The sequence below is a fragment of the Catharus ustulatus genome, chromosome 3 (assembly GCF_009819885.2).
Source record: "Catharus ustulatus isolate bCatUst1 chromosome 3, bCatUst1.pri.v2, whole genome shotgun sequence".
Classification (NCBI taxonomy): Eukaryota; Metazoa; Chordata; class Aves; order Passeriformes; family Turdidae; genus Catharus; species Catharus ustulatus.
The window spans coordinates 73,040,897-73,063,132 of record NC_046223.1 but is presented as its reverse complement, the minus strand read 5'-3'; the positions used below and the strand labels follow the sequence as shown (position 1 = coordinate 73,063,132).

Here is a 22,236-nt window from a genome sequence, read left to right as displayed (position 1 = left end):
CTGTGCAGCATGCCTAAGTGCTCAGGCACTTGGAAATGTGTTTCTCCATGTGTAGGAGTAAAGATAACCACACAGAACAACCTTGGGCCTTTAAGGGGTATCAGGAAGGAACATACCTGAAAAACAACACAGACACAGTTTTGCAATGTACCGAATTGCAACTATTTGTTACTGAATGCTCATCTGATTAATTTTAGCTTCAAAGCAGAATTTTGCATAAACTCCTACCTCTTCCAGCCTCTGTCCTTCAGCAAGTGTGGTTCAGCTTGTGTTATTGGGATATGCCTAATGTGTTAGTGTAGTCTGTGGGAGTCAGAAACCTTAAGCATTGAATTCACATTGCTTGATAACCAAAGCTGAGAAAAAGCTTTAGCCATCATAAGGAAAAGTGCTCATTGCCACCAGAAGAAAAAGAAAAACTCTGACTAAACACAGTTTGTTTAACATGAAAACAGTCACACTTTGAAAGGGAAGAGTCTGTAATAAGCATGGAAAACTTACTACGGTTACCAGAGATGCTAATCAAATCTCACTCCCTGGTTTCAAAGAGAAATCCAGACTCCCAGTAGCACAAAACCTTCCAGAGAAATAAAACTAATTACACTTCAGCATTTCTAGACCTTGAGGCTTTTAATCACATATACCATCTTGCTTAACAGATCATTCACTTAACACAGGCAAGGTACAAGTTTTTGTAGAAGTGTCTGGAAGTGCATCTAGAATGCATTGCCTGTCCACTGTTTTATTTACAGGTTTTTTCAATGAAAATCAGTAGCTAATAAATCAAAGCATTATTACACAAACACAAAATACAATCATTAACATTTTACTGGATACAAATGGTAAGCATAAGGAAATGTCCATGTACACTCACTGACATGAATTTGTGTTAGCTTGCTACTAATATATGATGCTGTGAATTGGTGGTAATATAACTGAAAGACATGTGTATTAAAAAAATTAGAGAGCCACTCATGTTTGACATGATCTTATACTGAGATAAATATCTACAGACAGTGGTATGATCATGTACACTCACATGTGATCATATCGACATAGTTAATTTTTTTCTGACAAGGTATCATCATCAAGGTAGTTGAACCTCCTCAACAAAGCTTGCTTTGATCAAGTACCAGATACTATTTTCTAAAGTGTTGAATGATACAGAAACAATCTGTGCAAGTGTAGCAATTTTGATTCAGAAAAAAAATTAAAAAGTAGTATTTACAAAGGTAACTTTTAAATTCAGTGATTAAATTAAGACTCCAGTCTTCATATTCCAAACACCTGTTCATTTAATTTCTCTTTTTTTGGCGGTTTGCTCTCCTCTCCCCATTCCTTCTCCCCACCGCAAATATTAGCCCAGGTTTAAAGTAGACTATCACAATTAAAACTCTTCAGAAAACAGTAAGTTATTCACCTTGTGCCAAAACAAAAAAAAAAAAAAGAAAAAAGAAAGAAAGAAAAAAAAAAGCAGCACTATAACATTACTCGTAAGATTTCATAAATCCTTCATAGTTAAGGAAAGTTCCAGGAGCAAAAAATCTTACACAAGTTGTAGAACTTGGGAGGAGAAATAAAGGAAAGAGGAGACATACATCCATTGACTTTTTTTAGTTTTTTTTCTTTTCTGAATTCCATTTACAAAAAGCTCCTGGTACTTTTTCTAATGTTTCCACACATTCTTTCTCTGGCACATATGGTTTAATATACAAACAATTTAAATAAAATGTCAAATTCAAATTCCCACCATAAATAATTCCGCTCTTATGAAAACTGGTGGGGTTTTAGCTATTTCAAAACTAGCCCTGCCTGGCTAACCGTTTGGTTAGGAATCAGGCGTTAAATAAGAGGATTCTTACAAAAGTTTGTTATTCTATTTAAACTTTGTAACAATTTCATACAAATCAATTCTAGAAGAAACCCTTCTCACTGATGTTTCTTTTTCATACATCCTAATACCCATAAGTTATAACCATGCAGGCTGTGCAAGAAACAGAATTATTGAGCTTTTGTGTTTTCTAGGGGTTCTATGAGCCTGTTGGTGTTTTTGAACTTAAAAAATAAAAACTATCTTGAAGTCCTTATTCTAAATGGTAGATAAACTCTCTAGGCTTTTTTCTTCATGGAGTGTTATTATCCATCCTTATTATAAGATACCGTATTTCTTCTCAGCTTTAAATTTGGTTTGTTAGTACTGTCTCTTTTTGCTTCCATCTTGCTTTTCAGATTCCAACTCATTTGGTGAAAGAGCTCTTAATTTTACCTTCTTGCTGAAGCTGGTCTTTTCTCACTGGTCAGCTTTGAAAGTCAGAATACTGAGTGCTTCTCTAGGTCAGACTGGTACTAATTTGAGTATGGAGTGGAATCAAGCTGGTTTGATGTGGAGTTTGGATTGATTTCTTCTCATGCTGGGTTGGAGATCTAGCCATCTCAGGCGGTTCAGGAAACAGGGTGGGGAGTGGTAGCCATTTCCATGCCAGAGTCTCTTAACAGCAAAAATACAGAAGAGAAACTGAGAGAATGAAAAAAAGACTTGTGGTTGAGTGAAGAGAATTTCCATGTCCGTGAGTGGTGGTATTGTTCACTGAATTTGTGACAGCTGACAGAGAGGTGGAACTTGCTGAAGAATTGTTTGAAGGTGTTGGACTTGTTCCATTGATACTACAGTAGATCTAGAATGTGGAAAGGAGAGAAAGCAACAAAAAGGGTTATATTGTCTCTTTTAAAAAAATCAGAATACATATTAGTAGCAATGAACACTGTGCAGGCCCACTCAGTGAGGGCACTCAAATGATACATACAAATGCTCACGCCTTTCACTGTGCAGTTAAGGACAAAGACATTTTGAATTGCACGTGGGTGATTTGTTAAAAAAATAAATCTAATATTTTTCTAAATGTATTTACATGGCTATTATTTTATGGAAATCTTCCATAAATTAGAAGATATATAGGTTTCAAAAAAGCCCACACATACACACACACAAAAAAGTGCAAATGTAGAGCTATGTAAAGACAAATCTTAGGATAAGAAAGAGTCTCAAACAGCTGCATGAATTGTGGTCTAGGTTTGCAGAATAAGCCACAAAAAATATGAGGAAACAAAGGTCAGGAACCTATTGATATTGTTTCTGGGGCTGGTTTGCGGCTTCTTCTGAAGCAATGGTAGGGCTTTATGTGAGTGGATTTAATACTTCAGCCTCTCTTATATTGCTGTGGTAGCACTGAACTGCAGAAGTCAGAACAATGAAACCATACTGATTAAATCACAATCTACTGGCATTCTAAAACATACAAAGAAAAAAAAGTGCAGTGAAAACACCATATATTAGTAAATTTTAAAAATGCTGACAGAAAGTAAAATAAGAAAAAAAAAACAAACCCAACCTTTCCCCCTCATAACTCTGCATTACAGGGACAGAACAAAAACTTGCACTATGTGCAACCTCAATATTGAGTTATTTCCTACATATGCACAGGAAAGCTTTCAAAGATAACCTGTAGTTTTTTTATTCCAGTGAAAAAGAGCATATGAAACACAAAGGAAAGCAAGAAAAAGAATCACATTATCTCATCCCCAAAAATGAGCATAATGCAGAAAGGTTGGCTTCAACTCCATGGCAGCAAACTTGTACTCTACCAGAGCATTCCACTAAGCTCTTAGAGTTAATTCAAGTAAAAACATTTTTCTAAGAGGTTAATTAATTTAATAAGTAATTCTGTCCACAAAAGGTGTCCTTATTTTCTCATGCTTTTAGTGCTGCTGAGAAAATAGATTAGCAGGAGGGGTAGGAAATCAATCCCTCAATACTGAAGTAATGAAGCCTATGTTAAATTAATTTAGAAAATTGCATAAGCACTTTCTTTCGATATTTCTACTGTAAAAAGCATACAATAGAAAAACGTAAGAATGGTGTGAAGCTTCTGGTAGTTAGCGATTTTGGCAATCGGCACCGCGCTGGAAGCGATTTAGAACTGCAGGATAAAAATTGCCGTGTTGAAGTTTCTGTTAAAACCGGTCTGAAAGTGATCAATAGTGAATTGCTGAGTTAATAACCTACAAGGCAAGTGCCAACATGCCCTGGAATTTTTTCAGTCTTCATACAAAGACTCCACCATCATTCCACTCTTGGTTATGCATTTTTTTAAGTTTTCTTGATTTTAAACAACAAGAAGGCGTTTTTTTTTGTTTTGGGTTTGTTTTTTTTTTTTTTTTTTTTGGTGGAAGAGAATGGGCTGATGTCCAAATTCCCCAGCGTCACAGTAGATGGGACCCCAGAGGTTTCCTCAACGTGAATGTGATAAATATCGGCAACCCAAAGGGTCTGATCCTGCTCTCATCATCGCCAAGGGCAAGACTCCACTGAGCACAAAGGAGAAGGGATAATGCCCTTCCTTGCAAGCAAAGGAGAGGAGGAGTGAACACGATCCAGCAACACCGTTGCTGTTCATTTTTCTGATACTGTGTTGTTCACCCCTTTGAAGAGGTGGTTTCTAGGAGCAGCACACCGATACAACAACCCGGGAGCCCCGCTCGCTTGGCCGCTCAGAGAGAAGCGGGTCGCTCCTGCATCCATCACCTTTGCGCCAAGGGCAAGGCTCGGCCAGCGCAGCAGCCAGAGGCTGCCGCCTTTGCTTGCAGCCCCCAAAGCTCCCACTCCTGCCGAGAACCGAGCCAGAACGGGACCCACACCCCGCAGCTCCGGTGGGGGGAGGGCCAGACCCGGGTCCCGCTGCAAAACTCGTGCCTTCCCGGGGCTCTTTTGGATTTGGAAGGATCGTTCTCCCTCTAATCACAGGAGGGATGAACGCCCAGCTGCCGCTCGCACTGATCCGCGGCTTTCCCTCGAGGATCCCACGGGAAAAATAAAGGCGGCGAACTCCAACTTCATCTTATTTGATTTGACCGGGATAATCCACGGCACCGCCATCCCAGGGCTGCGGGCTCGCCTCGCCGCCTGTCCGCGCCCATCCCCGCCCGTCCGCAGCCGGGGCTGCCCGGGCTCGTTCTCCCGCCCGCCGCCCCGGGGCGGAGGAGCCGCCAGCACCCACGGCCACCCACGGGGCGCCGCGGCGGGCTCCGGGACGGCGCACAGGAGCGGCAGCTCCTCTCGGGAGGAACCCGCCCCTCGGGTCCCGCGGCCGGAGGGTCTCGCTCTGGGGCCGGCGGAGGGAAAGCGCCGAGCCGCTCCGGGGCTCACCTGCGTGGGAAGGAGGAGGGCGAGGAGCAGGAGCCCCAGGCCGAGCCGCGCCGCCAGCGCCGTCCCCATGCCCATCTGATGCTGTCCCGCCGCGATGCTGGTGCTGCTCCTGCCGCTGTGGCTGCGGGCGAGAGGGATGCGCGGCTCCGCCGCACCCGGCCCCTTTATAGCGGCGCGGGTGCCGTGACGCCCCGCCGCCTTCCCCCTCCTCCGCCCCACACCTCTGCTCCCGCCCTCCGTGCCCGCCGGGCCCCGCAAGTCGCTGCCGCCCCCTGGTCCCGCTGCTGCGGGCTCCGCTCCCCCTGCCAGGGCTGTCCCGCGGGACCGGGGCGCGCTCGGCTCCTGCCGGCCCCTCTCCCGCAGACCCGGGAGCTCGGCTCGCACCCCTGGGCTCTCACAGGCGCTGGCCCCGCTGTGGTGCCGGCGTCGTGTTCTGGTATGGAGGGACTGGCACAGGGCTGTGGCTCTTGGGCTGCAGTTACTCCAGAGAAACACGAGGCTTTTTCCATAAAAAAAAAAAAAAAAATCATGAGTCAGAGAAGGAGAGGCAAAAGCGACTGTAAATATTTCTAAATGGTGGGAGCAGTGGAAGAAAAGCTGGGGAGTTAAGATTCCATCTTGTTCAGAGCTGCCTCACCATTAGTGCTCAGGCTTTAGACCACAGGTTGCAATTTCAAGCACTCTTTGGATCTAAATATTTTATTATTACCATTATTCTTTAAAGAAACCTGTGTAACAAGTGGAACACAAAGCTCTTCCAGCTGTAGCCTCTGTGTAGCTGAGGGTCTCCTTTCTGGCACAGTAAATGCTGTACTTATGTTCTATCTCCCCCCTTGGCTGACTGAAGATTGATTTGGTGAAACCCTACCACAACCTTTCAGATGTCTCAGTATATGGACAACTGAACAAAAATAATTTATAAAGCATCCACCTTATAAACTACAAAAAAGAGACACCAATGTGCTGATTCTATTGTCATATTCCATTTCTATTTAAAAGAAATGCAAGATTTTCTGTTTGCTCAGACAAAACAACAGGTTTCAAAATTGGATAGATTTATGTTTATCTCAGAACAAAGTGTGAGGAGATCCCCAAGTCCAGCACCACATAACCCATTGGCCACTTCAGGAGCTGGACTGCTTTTGAAGAGCTTTCAAGGTGTTGCTGGAACTCAGTCCAAAACCATGGGAAATGTGGAGAGGTGCACTGTAGAACCGGGCGCTGGGGCATGTTTTGGACAAGAATATTTAGTTCCAAACTAAGTTTTGCATTAATTCCTTCACAGTGCCTGAAAAAGCTAATGTTATTTTATTTTTCTAGGAATAAAGGCATTTTGTAAGTTGTATCACCCAAGTTATCAATCCTTATTCTATACCAAGAATAGCAAAAGAGCTCTTGAGGGCTATGCTTAGTCTGAAGCACTTTTGAAGCAACATCTCCCTCATTCTGTTCACAGTCAGTCCAGTTCTTAACTGTAAGAGACACAGTCTATCAATGGAGTAACTATGGTAACGTCATCAAATTGATGGTCTTATGTCTCTGAATATTCACTGGTTGTCTGCTGAAATCTAGATGTCAGAAGATTGGTTTTGATGATTATGGAGATATAAGGAGAAAAAAAAAGAGAACTGTTGTGGACTTAAAATGACAGAGTGACAACACTGAAAACATTTCTATCACTACTTTCTCTTGCCAACAGTTAGCTTTGGTTGTCATAGTTAAATGAAGCACAAATGTGAGGGGGACGGTCACCTTTTCATTGAGTAGATAAGGCTAATACCACAGAAAAGTGAAATTCCCTGTGAGAGAAGTCATGTGAATCACAGCAATAAAGTCAGGGCTCACATGATTGTGACACCAGATTCCCTGGAGGAGACGAAAAATGGAGGGAATCCAGTTAGGGCTCTACAATAGCTAAAGCAAAGAATATTCTAGTGAAGCTGACAGAGATGGTTTCCATTATTATCTCTCCCATCTTGTTTGGGAGAAAAGGAAGTGATACAGCTGTTGCATGATCCTGTAGGGATCATAACTGGCTGTTCCAGGTTGAAGCAGCAGCTGAGACACTTAAATGTCAACACCAGAACAGATGAGAATGAGAGAATAACAGTCAGATGGCCTTTCCCATTCTCTCTACCCGTGCATCTTGCCTGAGGTCTGTAACTGTAAAAAAAGAGGATGATGCACAGTTCTTGTAAATGGCATGAACCAATACAGCATGATACAACTGACTATTGTTGTTATTATTATTATTATTATTATTATTATTATACAGTGTATTGCACTTCTGGTGTTTCAACACGTTTCAGTGAAAATGAGGGTATCTGTCTTTTTACTAAAAATACTGTGGAGTCTGTTCCTCTCTTTAAAAATAAAGAAAAATGCTAAGGTTTAAAAACATTTGACAGAAATTATAAATTACTGAAATAGTAAAACTCTGCGAAGTTTATGTTTGGAGGCTAAAAAAAATGCCTTTCTGAAATATTACTGAAATACTAATGTAAATAAGGAAATGTGCTATCAGGAAGGGAGAAATGCTAAAAATATTTTAAGCCCAAGATTTTCATTGAAACTTTTGTCATTGGAAATTATAATGCCTAACACTCCATTAGATTTATACAACCAGCTTTCCCCATTCAGGAAAGCTGCAATATTCTTGATTCCTCCTGAACATAAAAATCACCTGCATTCCTAATTCCAAAATCTCTTTCTTACAGTTGAAGTCTATCAAGAAGCCTGCAAAAGATATATCTGAGCAGGAGCCCAGAATCCAATAAATGGATTTTTCAACAAGGTAAGGAATGCTGTGAGCTGAGAACCGTACGAAGTGAAGTACTGCTATCTGGTGGCCAAAAGGAACTTCAGATATTTTTCTTTCAGAAAAGACAATATTCTCCCTTGATCAAGCACTCTTTGACAGCAGCGTGCTCTTAAGAGTTCTCATCATGCTGAGATACAGTGTTAAATATTGTTAAATCCCCATTGCTCTGCTTCCTTCAGTTTTTATCTGTAGGTCAGCACCTCTTGCAGTTAAATACATAATATTTGATAAGAAAGGTTAGCAAAGAGAAGGGAGAAAATTAAAACTTGATCTTTTGAGCTAAATGTAAGTTCATATGTATATTCCACCAGTGACTTTTAAGTTGATTGAACTTTGCGATAGGCATAGCTCTCAGTTCAGTGAGCAGAAGTAAAACTTGTGCTGCTTTGCATAATGCATTGGAAAACAAGATCAGCTAAAATGACTGGCAGAAAACCCCAACAGTTCTCTATAAAAGGAGACAGAGAAGTTTACAAGACACATATGTAATTTATTCAAATGCATTACATTTAAATAAAGAGCTTTAGCAAAATAAGTGTAGACAGAGCATTAAATGGAATTAATGAGAAATAATTTTGACTTAACCATTAATTTACTCTTACCTTTTAGATGCTAATCTTGATCCATCTAAAATATTTTAAGAGCATCAATTGCCAATGAGAATCACTGGATCCTGTGCTCCCTCAACCAGCTCTTCACTTTCCTTGGTTGTGCATAGATTAGAACTTACTACTTATATATTAGAACTTACAATACCTGGTTGGTCCTCTCAGTGTCTTTGTCTATTTGAAGCTCAGGCTACTGCAGCTGTCAGTACTCACCTGAGTAATTTTATGAGTTATTTTAGTTAATACCCCTGCCCCGTGAACTTGTGTATTTATGTATCAGAACCCAATGTTTTTTCAAAAGACAGATTTGGAAAAATCCATTTTTGCAGTGTTCAACTAGCCCACATATGCTGATATAAGATGACATCATCTGGTGATATGTTTCCTTGATATCCATTTTTAGTGTATGGTTATGCCTTGAGAAACTCACAAGTCGGTATTTCCTAATATTTCCTAATATTCCATTAGTTAGGCTAGCCCTTCTCTTGTTGCTTATTTAGTGGAAAGGACTTGTGTTGCAGCAGCTCCAGCCATATAATCAAAATTTGCCAGGTGTTTTGAAGCACCCTTCCTTATAGTGGCATCTTCATTACCATTGCAGAACAAGACTTAAATACTGATGTGACTGGTTGAAACAGATTTTAAACAACTAGACAAAGCTGTTTGGTATGTGCCTTGGATAAGAACTTGAAATATATATTGAGGATTGCATTTCCTCTTCCAGTGGAGGTTCATATTAAATTTTTATTAGTAAAGCTTTTAATGGAAGGCATGATTGGTGGTTGATTAGATTCAACTATACATGTCTTCAGACATGGGCCTTGCTGCCATGATGCAGAGCCAGGATTCCAGCAGAGGCACTGTTTCTCTTTGTGTTGCTCTGAGACAAAGGTATTGGGGTGGTTAGTTACAGGTGCAGTTATGGAAGTAAGCAAAACCATGATTTTCAGACCTGGAATGATAAGCCTGGAAATTTGAGCAGAAGGGAAATTGTGATTCCAGAGACAGTCTCAAGAAGAAATGTGTAAGGGTTGCTGCTTTAATGTCCATGGATCTTCTGACTTCAAGGGATGGTGTCAGCCTACACAATGAGGTGTGGCTTCAGATCTGCTTGAAAGCACACCTTTCTCCCTAAGTCAAACAAACTCTTGAGTGACATCAATACAAACAAATTAAATGGTAGCGGAGCCTGTTCTTTGGCCTTCAGGCCAACTGACATGTCTAATCCTGTCCGCACTATTAAACACCTCCAGTCTCCAGAAAATGGAGGCCAAGTCTAAACTGCCTATTGGTAGGTACCTGTCCCTGGCCTCAGCCAACCCCTGAATCATGGTCAGGAATTGTTTGGGACCATGTTTCTTGGAATAGGACAAAACCAAGACAGAGCTTTTCTTCACCCATGAGGCATAATGTCAAATAATAAATATATAGACATGAAGAAGTAAAAATGATCAAAGGTAATTTATTCCATCTTCTGATATGAGGGAAGTTTAAACTTTACATTCAGAAAAAACATCAGTGAAGGGTATTCCACAGCCCATAGACCTTCTGTTTGTTTGCCCAACTATCTTTGCATAATATTTCTCTTAAATCTTCACAGCAAGTTTGCATTGCATTGCAACAATTTATTACATTGCATAGTAAAGTGCACAGATAATAATGATGACCAGATTTGTAACAAAGTGTTTACTGGTTGAAAACATATCAGACACTTTGCTCTGAGAGAAGGAAGGGTTGCATGACAGCAGCCATCTACATCTAAGCGAGTCTCCCTGGAAACCCTTGATGGATGATGAAAGGAAACAAGTTCTTCTATGACGCAATTAATCTCATTTCAGCACAGACATCTGAAATAGATTAATCACTTCCTGGAGATGCTGACATCTCTTCACTGACTCCTAAAAGAGTATAAATGATTCACTGCGACATTTGCCACTACATTTTCCTGTAGTTTGAGGAACAGATTCAGTTCCTTCAAGCTTTCTTCACAGGGTGTTTTTGCTTTTTTTGTCGCTTCCCTTTGTACTCTCTCAAATCTGTCTTACTAAGATCATGTTTTCCAAAGTAGCTCGCTCTAATCGAAATGAGACTTCAGCATGGGACAACTCCATTGATGCAGCTTAGAAAGAATAATTTTTCCCAACTGTTTTTGTTTTGTTTGTGGCTTGATACAGTTTTGAGATTATCTCACTCCAGTTCTTGAGCAATAGTGCAATGTTAGCACTTTTCCCATCTCCCTGAATTTTCCTTCTATGGTAAGACTCATTAGTAATTGCAATTATTGCAGCCAAGTTCTTCTTACAATTATCTTGAGCACTAGCTGTGATTTCTTCCACTGGATTTGATATTCTGCATTACCTCTCCTACCTGGGGATAAAAAGTCAATTATCCTCATACTATACTGCTACTTCACCATGCTTCTTTCAAAAAAATGAAAATATGTATACTGAAAATCTCTGCATCCTTATTAGTCATTTTAGTTATCATCATTAGTTTATGATTCCTGGGATTTCTTCTATCCCTGACACTTTAAAAGACCTATGTTTTCTGTCCTGCATATGAAGCATTTTTTTCTGATAGCAGTGGAAATCTTTATCTTCTTTTGAGAAATGTTGAACATTTTGAATCTTGTGTTTGTTTTTTTTCCTATTGTTTCCTTGGTTTTGTCTTTTTTGTTGTTGTTTTTGTTGTTGTTGTCATTGTTTATATTATTTATTTACTGCCTTCTCTCTGCCAGGGCAAGACAGGGCAGATTTTTTCCCCACAGCTACCAAGCAGACAGTCTGTATCAAAAGAGAGCTGTCTTATGGAGCACCCAGGTTCCTAGTCATTACTGCTGCATGGCATTCTGAAGGGGTTATTCTTTTGCAACCTTTTCTGAGAAATTTCTAGTTTGAGTAGTGGACAGGCAGAAATAACCAATTAATGAGAATGAACCATGGAGAAATCGGATAAACAGGAAGATCTAAAGTTGGATGGGAAGACCCAAAATTATAGACCAAAATAAGAAAAAATAGGATTAAAATGTGTGTAAAGTAGATCAGCTCTTCTTCCCATTTCCTAGTATAAAAAGGGACTAGTCCAGGATTTGAAAAGATGAACTGCTAAAGGAAACATGCATCATGTATCACTAGGAGTGTTAAGACTTCATGTATCTTTTAAATGGTGAAAACTTTATCACAGGGTATCATTATGCAGAGAAGGAGTGGTCACACAGTGATGAGTACACCCAGAGTTTAAACAGCTAGTGTTGCAAGGACACGCTTCCTTGAGAGATAAATCATCCCAGATCTTCCTACCATGTGATTTACACGTCTTTTACACCTCTGGAGCTGGACACCACGAAAGGGCAGGACAGCCCTGACATCAAGTAATATTATTCTGACATTCTATCCCTCCTTATTGCACCTTTATTGTTAATTTTTGTGTGTGTGTGTGTGTGTATGTTTGTGTATCTCAAAGGTGCATTGAAACATAAATTTTTCTCTTTATAGATGCTAATCAAGAAAACTTGGTCCCTGAGTCACACAGGAAGCTGAAGTATTTTTCAGCCTTTTTTATCTTTTTAAAAGCAACCCTGACACGAAACATTGTGGTTTGGTTTTGTTTGGGGCTTTAGCTTGCTTATTTTAAGGAAACTTTAATGATACACAGATGGAGGAACAATTAAAAATTTCCCACTGGAAATTAATAATGCTAAGCTTGCATGTGTATACCTTCAATTAGTTGCTATCAACTAGAAAAGAGAACAAAAGCCATGAGTAACTGAAGACATTAATCTGAGGAGAATACAGAGGAAATACAGAAGTAAATAAATAATTCAAACTACATTTGCTCATGGACTATGTTGTTTTATGGCTAATAAATAAGGTTCAAATAATGAATGCTTAATTGACTGGTTTTGTTTTTTACTGCATTTGCCATCCACTGCTAGATAAGTCCTAGAGCAGCAACCAACACCAGCAAGACCTGAATGGCTCACTAAAGAATAAAAGTCTCTAAGTCCACCTTAGGAAACAGCACAATTGCTTTTCCTACCAAAAAATTAACAAACAAGGAAGTGAAGGTGAAACAACAAAACAAATCTCATTGCAAACCTCTCATCAAACTGGGAAATTAAAGAATTAGCAGTGAAACTGAAGAGCTTTTAATCTTAGTGCAGCTGGATTTAATACCAGACTGGCTGACGGAAGTTACTCACTGTTTTCCTCCCATTTGCTTAACCACTGATGTCACACCAGTTTTCACTGGCAAGGCAGCAATGTATTTCTGGTTTAGGTGGTTCACCATGCTCGGAGTGATGGAGTGGCGTCACATCACTTCTTCAGCGCTGGTCAGAGCAATCTGCGTTATCCACCTCCATCTTCTTTCTTATTATGGCTCAGTGTGGCCTCCTACTTTAAAAGACAATAGGAAGACAAAACCCAAAGTGGTCAGGTAGTGAAAAGGAGGGGGGAAAAGAGAGAATGCTACATTAAAGTGTATCTCCATCACTTAACGAAACACAAAACAATACCTGAAACTCATCCACCCTCCTCTATTCCCCTAATTACCCATCTTTAATGTCTAAGATGGGTTTTCAAGGAATAAGTAAACCGCAAGTAAAGGTGCTTTCTGAAACCTTGCTCACTTCCGGAAAGGGATTCCTTGTGCATGGCACCAATGTGGCTGCAGGAAAAAAATGGACAGAAGTTCCCAGAATTTACCACAAAGTTGTTAACACGAAGACTTGGTAAGTAGAGAGAAACAGAAGTCTCAGTGTACTGGGATAGGAGCTGAATACATTAAAGGTGTCCTAAAGAGAATAAACATAGTGCTTTATAGTAAGAGATAGCACAGTAGATTATATGGGCAAATGTGTGAGAAAGGGAAGTTCAGAGCAGTGTGTCAACTGAAAAGGTAGCACTAGAAGGGCTAGAAAGGGAGCTTCTTCTGTATGAAAGGCTATTTTTCAGAAAGGGGCTATAGAGAAAGAGATGATAGGATTATTTGGTCACAGATTGAATGCAAGTAACCAGCTAGAGGAATTGTGTCTAGGAAACAGAACATCTAAGCAGTTACAACCGGTGTGACACTGGAAGAGGTGAATTAGCAGTCAAGAAGCTCATTATTCAAATGAATATGGACAAACTTAAAGGTGATGCTCATATGGGAACACTCTGTTAGGCCAGGCAGCATAAATATGCATAGAACACTGCCCAGTCACCTTCTCACCTTGAAATAACTGGTGTAACTTAAAAAAGTGTGTGGTCTCAACAATGCAATGCTGAGGCTAAATCTGCAGAGACAAGTAATATGGTAAGATGTGCATTGCAGAATGTTAGTCAGAGCTACTCACAGCTCTCAAATGGCAGCATGAGGCTCTTTATTTTGAGACGCTATGAGTGTCAGCAGATCCAGCACTGTCACTTGACTGACCTTGCAGGAAAACAAAGGTAACAAGAACCCTAGGCAGTGGGGAGGGAATTCCCAGTTACAGATTCAAATATACAGGTCAAAAGCTACTAAGAATTTTCTTTCTTAGCTACCAAACTTAAAAGACTAATCTCCTTGTGAGTGAATGGCATAGGGAGTATATTGAAATACACAAAATGAAAATCAAACAAGAGAGGAATTATCCTTCCACTGAAACAAACTACCAACCAACCAACCAACCAAAAACAATTCTATGAGAATAGCCATGGGAAGAACACATCTTGATCAGACTGATTAAAAAAAAAAAATAATTAGACTACCATGAATCTGCCAGAAATGAATGATTAACTGTTTCTTACCAAAACTGAAAATTTTGACTGTAGGTTGTGGAGGTGTCATATTAAAAAAAAAAAAAAAAATCACTTGAAAGCAGCTTGAAGAAGAACATTCTGCTCAGAGATAGCTATGATTGATCTGTGCTTGAACAAAGCCTCTTTTGAAGGAAGCCTGAGCCAGTGGCAGCTTTGAGAGGAGCTTTTCACTGCCATCTAATGGTAAACTGGGAGAAGAGAAAAATTACACTGAGATCTTCACCCCCTTAGAACATTTTGGTTATAATTATAGTTCCATATAATTAAAGCAGGAGTAATAATTCTTAACTTCATTTTTGCATTGTTTTTTTAATTAAAAAAGCATATACTGACGCCAGCTGGGAATTCCCAAGCACTCACATAACTGTAGTACAAATCTTGTCCAAGGGCTTTCATGGCCCGTCCACTCTGTGGTATGGAGGAAGTTTGACAACAATCAGACCGGGGAGACATTGAAGTTCTCCTACAGTCCAGGGCTGAATGAATCCTGGGGGGAGGGAGGAAAATAAAAAAAAAAAAAACCTTGGTAAGCATCTGCTTTCATGACTGAGATGCAATAATAACACAATGTACCTTCCAACTAGTACAACTGGAACAGTTGGCCTCATAGCTGGACTAGGAAATTGAGCAAGTGTGGCAGAGGTGATGTCTCTGTTTGGGGTTGCGAAATGATGAGCTAAATCAGATTAGTGATGCTTGTTCATGACAACCAAGTCACATTTCCTCTGCATCTGATTAATTTCTGCTTCTGCAAGATGTCACTATATCATCATATTTTAAAATATAGAAGATGGGATGACTTCAGGCACACTCTTTATCTTGCTGTTCAATGTATAATATATATATATATATAAAAAATATATATATAGTTGCATATATATAAAACATGTGTAGAGTATACTCACATTTTTTGTTTAACTTCATTCTTAGCCATGTTAGATCATTACTTTAATCCTATATGAGACAAATAAAATTCCAAAATATTTCAAGATGATGGGGTATATGGAAAGATAGGCTTGAGGTGGTTTTTATTGGGTTTTGGCTGTGTTCTTTTTCCTCCTCGGAGAAGGTAGCATTTCTGCTTAGGGAATCCACACTGCTACTGACATTCTTTTTTGTTCTGATTCACTATGTGCCACTATGAATGCAAGAAAGTTACTCTTAATGACCTTTTCTTTCCCCTCAGTATGCATGTATGTATGTTTGTATATTATATTATATATAGGAGTAAAGTGCTAAAACATTTAGAGGCTATATTCTCAACTGAAATTGGTTAGAATCTCACAGAATTTGGCACTGGAATATTCAATATACATAAAGACAAAAAGGTGTTCAGAGATTTCTTCCCAGTGAAGTTTCTAAGGAAAATAGCTTTGCCTGTGAATTGCTCCATTACCAAATATCCCTGACATAAAAACCTCCCATTCAAACATTTTATGACAAAGTTTATACAGGTGTAAAATTAAGCAAACACTTACAATGCCCATGCTAATTGCACAGCTGCTGTTCAGCAGTAGTTCCGCAGATATATCACTTTTCAGATTTGCCAGTATTTTTCCAAGGGGTGGCTGTTCTGTCAGGTGAGACACCTGGCATTTTAAAGCAGAACTGTAAAGCTGAGGAGCTTTTCCATCTGACAAATTACCCTGAACCTCGTGCAGCCACTTACATCAGGGTAAGGTGCTAAAAATCTGGTTGCATTCTGTGCCTATTGTGTATGGATGCAGAGGATTCCCTAAATGCTGAGAAATTGGAGCACCAAGAGTCTAGTGCACTGCACAGAGAAATCTGGGAGCACACAGCACAGCATAGAGAAATCTGGGAGAATGCAGAAGAGGGGATGGACCTCTCGTAGCTTCTGAGCTCCAAAGAGAAGGAATTATGAATTACCGCTGGTAATGGAGATGTGGAGTAAAAGAGGGACATGTAATGTGAAGGGAAGTAGGAAAGATAAGGGGAAATGTAGGCCGCAGTGGGGTTTGGATTAGATTGTCATGGTGGCCAAGCCTTTCAAATCAATCTGTGGTTGGAAAACTTGTGCAACTGCTGGAGTGGTCTCCCCAGTGAGATATTTTCATGCTTTTTTGATTTGAGCATGTGGTCAGAGCATGGGGAGCTGAAAACACAGAGGAAAACTTCCCTAGAAAGCCGGGAAAATTATAATGGGAAACAGCTCCAGCATATCTCAGTGGGGCAGGAGACCATCGGGGGTTGGGTCAGTCTTCCAGCACAGGAGAGGGCAGAGGCTGGCCCAAGCACAGAGGGCCCCTCCCTGGACCCTCCCGGTTTGCTGGGCAGGGGTGGGCAGGATACCTGCTGCCCTCCTGCCTCTCCCAGCTCCCTGCAGCGCCTGCTCCCAAACCGGCGGGCTCAGTGTGCAGAAGGGGACAGGCAGCCCCGAGTGTCTAGAGGGATGATGCCGAGAGGATGGTGCCAGGCTTTTCTCGGCCGTGCCAACCATTAGAACACAAGGCAACAGGCAGAAAATGATGCACAGGAAGTTTCAATGGAACATGAGGAAGAACTTCTTTACAGCTCGGGTAACCGAGCACTGGAACAGGCTGCCCAGAGAGCCTGTGGAGTCGCCTTCTTTAGAGATACTCGACAACTGTCTGGACGCAATCCTGTGCCATGTGCTGTGGGATGTCCCTGCTTGACCAGGGAGGTTGGACCAGGTGATCCCCTGTGGTGCCTTCCAACCTTGCCCATTCTGTGGTTCTGCGAGAGGCGGCTCGGCTCCCGGAGCGGCGGGCACGGGGCGGAGAACGAGCCGAGCCGTGCCCGTCCCGCCCCGGGCGCGCAGCGGGTCCGCCGAGCCCTGGTCCCGGCAGAGGGCGCCGAGCCGGGGCTGCGGCGGCTCCGGCTCCGCCTCCGGCGGGCGAGCGGCGGCGCGGGGACGGCAGCGCGGCCCGGGCCCGAGGCGGCCGCGGCACTCAGGTAACGCCGCGCCCCGGGGCCGCCGCTCCGGCGGGGCTGGGCCGGGCGCGCCGCGGCTCCGGGGTGGCGGGGCCGGGTCGCGGCGGCGGCGGCGGGCGGGCGGCGAACGGGCCCGTGCGGCCTCTCGGGGCAGCCGCCAGGGAAGGCGGGGCCCGCCCGGTGCCGCCGCCACCGAGCGCCCCTCCGGCGGGTCAGGGCCAGGCCAGGGCGGGGGTGCCGAGCCAGGCCGTGCCCGCCCGAGGGCTCAGCCAGGCGGGGAGGGCGCATGATGTGCGGGGCGGGCTCAGGGCCCGCCTGTGCCCGCTGACCAGCGCGGAACAAACTAAGGTCGAGCCCTAAAAAGAAGCAATAATATTTGTTTGTACGTTCAAATAACTGTTGGAATTTGCCCCGAACTGAAGAGAGGCCTGTGTCTTCTGAGATCGCTCTACCGTCCTGCATTTCAAACTATATATGTGATATATTTTAAGTTTACATATTTCGATACAGGAAAAAGAAACAGGGGAGGTGTGGTTATTTTTATTTGGCCGGTAATTGCCCTCATTGGTCATGGCTTTTTTCTCAGCCGCAAATGCCGTCTCATTTAATATTTCGGCAGGGGTGACTTGGGTGCGGGGAAACCAAACGCTAATCTCGTCAGGAAACACGTGTTTCCATGGATGTAAGATCACAGTACAAGCCAGCTCAGCACCCGGCTAATAGAGACTGTAAATCAGTTTCTGAGAGCTTCGAAAGACTTCTGGGGTGTTTCCCCCTGCTTGTCCCAGGTTAGAGAGAGGAGCAGCAGCACCGGCGAGCTTTGATACGAGCCTACTGCCGGTGTCGCTGCTGGTGTCACGCCTGGTGCGGCACACAGAGCCCTGCTCTTTCTCCCCAGCACTACCACGGCGCCAGTTCCCGTTTGGAGAAACAGGGGGGGACGTTGTGCAGCGTTTTGCCACGCAGGAGTGTTGTGGTCCAAGCAGAAACTGAGGTTAAGCAGCTTTCGGATTTTCTGGATTTGCTTGCAGTGTTTAGCGACCTGCTTGTATTGACAATGACTCATGATAAATAGACATCTCCCTGTGCTGCTTGTGACACGAATAGCGGTGTTTCTGTGTATTTTGTGCATTGCATTTCAGATGTAGGGAGGAAATTGCCACAAATGTGTTTGAACACCAGTTAATGTTGAACACCAGAAAACTACAAATGGAGTACTCTGCTGGGCTTTTCTGTGCTTGTTTTTCATCTGATGTCTTAGCTCTTTGTAATGTTGGCCAATGTATAAGAAAATCAGATCATAAAGCCACCTAAAGCCTTGCGCTTTCAGGTGATGCATCGCTGTATGGGGAACTGGATACTCATCTTTTTGTAGTAACTGTTATGCCATATGTGGGGAAATCCTTCCAATCCCTCAAAGCAGTTGTTCATTTTTACATATGAATGTTTGTTTTATTTTAGGTTATGCTATGACTGGCTTCAGGCTCCCCATCAGCACTTTTAGAAAACTAAATGTCTGGTTCGGACTGTGGGAGAAATTTCCCTCAAATAAACTGTATCCCACGTGGAGGAGAAGCTTATTCTGTAGCTGTCAAGCAAGCACAGTAAACTACAGAAGATGTTTCAGTTTTTCTCCAGTCAGACTCAGTGCACTAAGACTCTCTCCAGAGTATATCTCAGTACTTTCTCTGCGGAACAAAAGCAGCAAAAGCTCTAAAAGGAGCAGACAAAGCGTACAAGAAGAGGAGGAAGAAGAAGATGAAGATGAAAGTAATTTGGAAGATGAATTTGAAAATGACCCCAATGTAATAAAAGATTACAAGGATCTTGAAAAAGTAGTGCAGTCTCTTCGATATGATGTGATATTGAAAGCTGGTCTAGACATGGCAAGAAAGTAAGTACAGAAGAAACAACTTGCTAGTGAGAAAGTTGTCATGCATCTAAAATTTGACTTTTGATAATCTTTTATTGCTGGAATAACTCTTTATTTGTGGGGGAATTTGTTTTGGTGTAGCTTTTTTGACTCTCTAAATATATGTTTTGGATGTATGGATCATTTGTATGTTTGTGTTTATTTCACCCTATCTCCCTCGAAACAGCGTAATTTTGCTTTTCCCCGTCTGCAGTATTTCCAAGACTGCTGAGGAGGCATTTTGTATCACTTATTATTTATTTAAAATTAAGAAGATGCAAAATACTGAACTGTGTAATACAAGAAGGTCTGATTTGAGATTGAGGGAGTTAAATAATGCACTATTTAATGAATGGAGAAATAAGGGATGGTAAATATATTCACAGGTCCACCAGGTAAATGTGCAGTCTGTAAATGTATCACAGACTTTGATCTAATGCAACCTGCAGAAGTCTGATATCACTGTTCCTAGAACAGAATATTAGTATAACTCGATCACTAACAAGTTATTAAACTGGCTGGTGCAGAAAAGGGGACATTATTAATTGGATATTCAGGAGACAGATCTCTAGAAACAGCTTTTCTGGCACTGAGCAACTATATGCTATTATTTCATTTAATATCTGTGAAAGCCCTTTTCTTTACTTCCAGTTCAAGTCTGTCCTGACCTTAAGTGACGGTGTCCTTTACACACAAATTAGAGTTGTAGAAATGTGCCTTGCCCATGAATGGTGATGTTGTGTTTCTGCTAAGAAACAATTGCATTTGGTTTGCTGCACACTTTAACTGCAATAAAACCTTGTTTTTCTTCAGTAAAGTAGAAGATGCATTCTACAATAATGAACTCAGGCTGAATGGAGAAAAACTGTGGAAGAAAAGTAGAACTGTAAGACTTTTTTAAATTTAATTTTTTTTTAATATAGTACAAGAAAATAGCTAAGGCATGATCTTCTCCCTCTAGATCACCGCAAAGGTGAATGCACAGCATTGCTAACACCACTTCCACCTGCGGGGATGGTGTAACCATGGCTCCCTGGGTAAAACTTTATTCCCTAAGGTAGACAGGAAACTTGTGTAGTTGGAGAATCAAATCTAAGGCTGATAGTCAGGAGAAAGCAGCAAGGACAGAACATTTTAAGTTGCTGAAGGAAATGATGGTATCACTATGTAAGGCTGATGGAGTAGGAATGATTAAATCTGAGATATTGGTGGAGCAGGCACATGATTAAAGAGAAGGAGAAAGTTTGATGATAGAAAGGGATTGAAACTGGGGTAGCTGAGGGAAGGTTGTTGTAGAGCACACAGGACCACTGTTAGGAGAGAGCCAGAAGGGTCACCAGACATGTACTTCTCCCAGCCCTTTCTTTGAGTGATGAGAGTGATCCTCGGTGGTGGCTACTGTCATCAAAGGGCAATATGATGAGAAGTTTTGGTTCCTGATCCCATAGAGTTAAGGCTGATTTATGGGAGGTGTACTGCTTCTGTGACCTTTGAGAGGAGCACAGGCAGTTGCTAAGCACTCTGTTCTTTGAAACACTTTAAACTGTTTTAAAGGCATGAGGAAGAACTTTGCATTTTGCTGTTTTGTGTCTGTGTTGACAGAAGAAGATTGGTGGGAAGCACACTTCTGGAAAAAAAGACATACGTGAAACCTTTTTCACAGAGTTAGGTGTGGGTTGTATAACACGGAGGGTGAAGCTCTTGGCAGGGAAGGTCATGGGACATGTAATTGCGTATTGCCATGGCTTTCCTAGAAGTTCATAGCTGGAGGATCTATAACAGGTCTGGTATTGGCTGCCTTCCTCCTCTCCTATGAGATAAGAACATTGAGTGGAAAGAAAGGAAGATTGCAGGGATTTGTTTGTCCCAGGGAATGTTTATAATCACTCGTTCTCTTTCTGTTTCTAGGTGAAACTTGGTGACACACTGGATCTCATAATAGGTGAAGATAAAGAAACAGGAGCTGCTGTAGTTATGCGGGTAGTCTTAAAAAAATTATCTGACAAAACTGAAAGTGAAAAATACAAAGTCACTTTGAGGCGTTGGAAAAACTTAAAAGTGCCCAAACAGGATGTACTAAAGTAAAAAGGGGTTGCATGGGGCAGCATAAGATTTTTGCAGAAAAACATATTTTTTGTTAAATATGAATTTTGGTTGAACAAAATTACAGTACCCTTTTTTAAGGGCTTGTGTCAGAATGTTATCTCGCTCTGCTGCATACATCAATAATCATGCAATAAAGCCTGTCACTGTTAGCTTTGTTTTGTGGTACTGTAAGTTAAAAAATCCAACACATATATTTCCAGAAAGTTTCTTATAAATAATGAACCAATAAAGACTGATTTGATCACTATTTAATTGCTGTCTAATTTTGTTAATCAGAAAGGTTACATTAAAGTTGACATCATGTCAAGCAGAACGGCTTTCTTTGTTTTATCTCTTATTCATGAAATAGTTAGGGCTAAAGCCCTCAATTATGTAAAATAGCTTCCTTTCTCATTATTTAATCTTAACAGTACCAACTCCATGCTTACATATGCTGCTGCTTTACCAAGAATACAGCAGGATACTGATTGCAGTGGCATATTTCTAAGCAGGAAAACTTCATGGTGACAGAGAACCACACAATCAGAATAGTTTATGTTAAAAAAACAAAATTAAATCCAGCTATTAACCCAGCACTGCCAAACCATCAGTAAATCGTGTCTCTAAGTGCCTCATCCAAGTGCCACATCTAGAGGCTATTTAAATACCTTCAGGGATGGTGACTCCCCTGCTTCCTGGGCAGCCTGTTCCAATGCTTGAAAGCCCTTTAGGTGGATAAATCTTTCCTGACGTCCAATCTGAAACTCACCTTGTGCAACTTGAAGCTACTTCCTCTTGTCAAATCACTTGTTGTGTGGGAGACCATCCCCATTCCCCATCACTCTCTGGGCCTAGCCATACAGACAGGTTTTTACCCAGTGAAGAGTGCACCTGTCCAAGCCATA

At 41.6% G+C, this 22,236-nt stretch overlaps 2 protein-coding genes across 3 annotated transcripts; one reads left to right on the top strand and one right to left on the bottom strand.

Annotated features, from left to right (window-relative positions):
• Nucleotides 1-611: 611 nt before the first annotated feature.
• On the bottom strand, nucleotides 612-5,363 carry CD24 (CD24 molecule). Its single transcript, XM_033056486.2, has 2 exons — nucleotides 5,204-5,363; nucleotides 612-2,675 (listed from the first exon to the last, which is right to left on the bottom strand). Exons 1-2 carry the CDS (start codon nucleotides 5,276-5,278, stop codon nucleotides 2,490-2,492), a joined length of 261 nt encoding a protein of 86 aa, XP_032912377.1. The 5' UTR covers nucleotides 5,279-5,363; the 3' UTR covers nucleotides 612-2,489.
• An 11,940-nt stretch (nucleotides 5,364-17,303) lies between these two features.
• MTRES1 (mitochondrial transcription rescue factor 1) lies at nucleotides 17,304-21,599 on the top strand. Of its 2 annotated transcripts, none has more exons than XM_033056652.1 (4): nucleotides 17,304-17,355; nucleotides 18,796-19,228; nucleotides 20,060-20,132; nucleotides 21,155-21,599. In XM_033056652.1, exons 2-4 carry the CDS (start codon nucleotides 18,804-18,806, stop codon nucleotides 21,329-21,331), a joined length of 675 nt encoding a protein of 224 aa, XP_032912543.1. In that variant the 5' UTR covers nucleotides 17,304-17,355; nucleotides 18,796-18,803; the 3' UTR covers nucleotides 21,332-21,599. The 2 variants fall into 2 exon arrangements, with proteins under 2 accessions (XP_032912543.1, XP_032912544.1); XM_033056653.2 differs by lacking the exon at nucleotides 17,304-17,355 and adding an exon at nucleotides 17,825-18,328.
• Nucleotides 21,600-22,236: the final 637 nt, after the last annotated feature.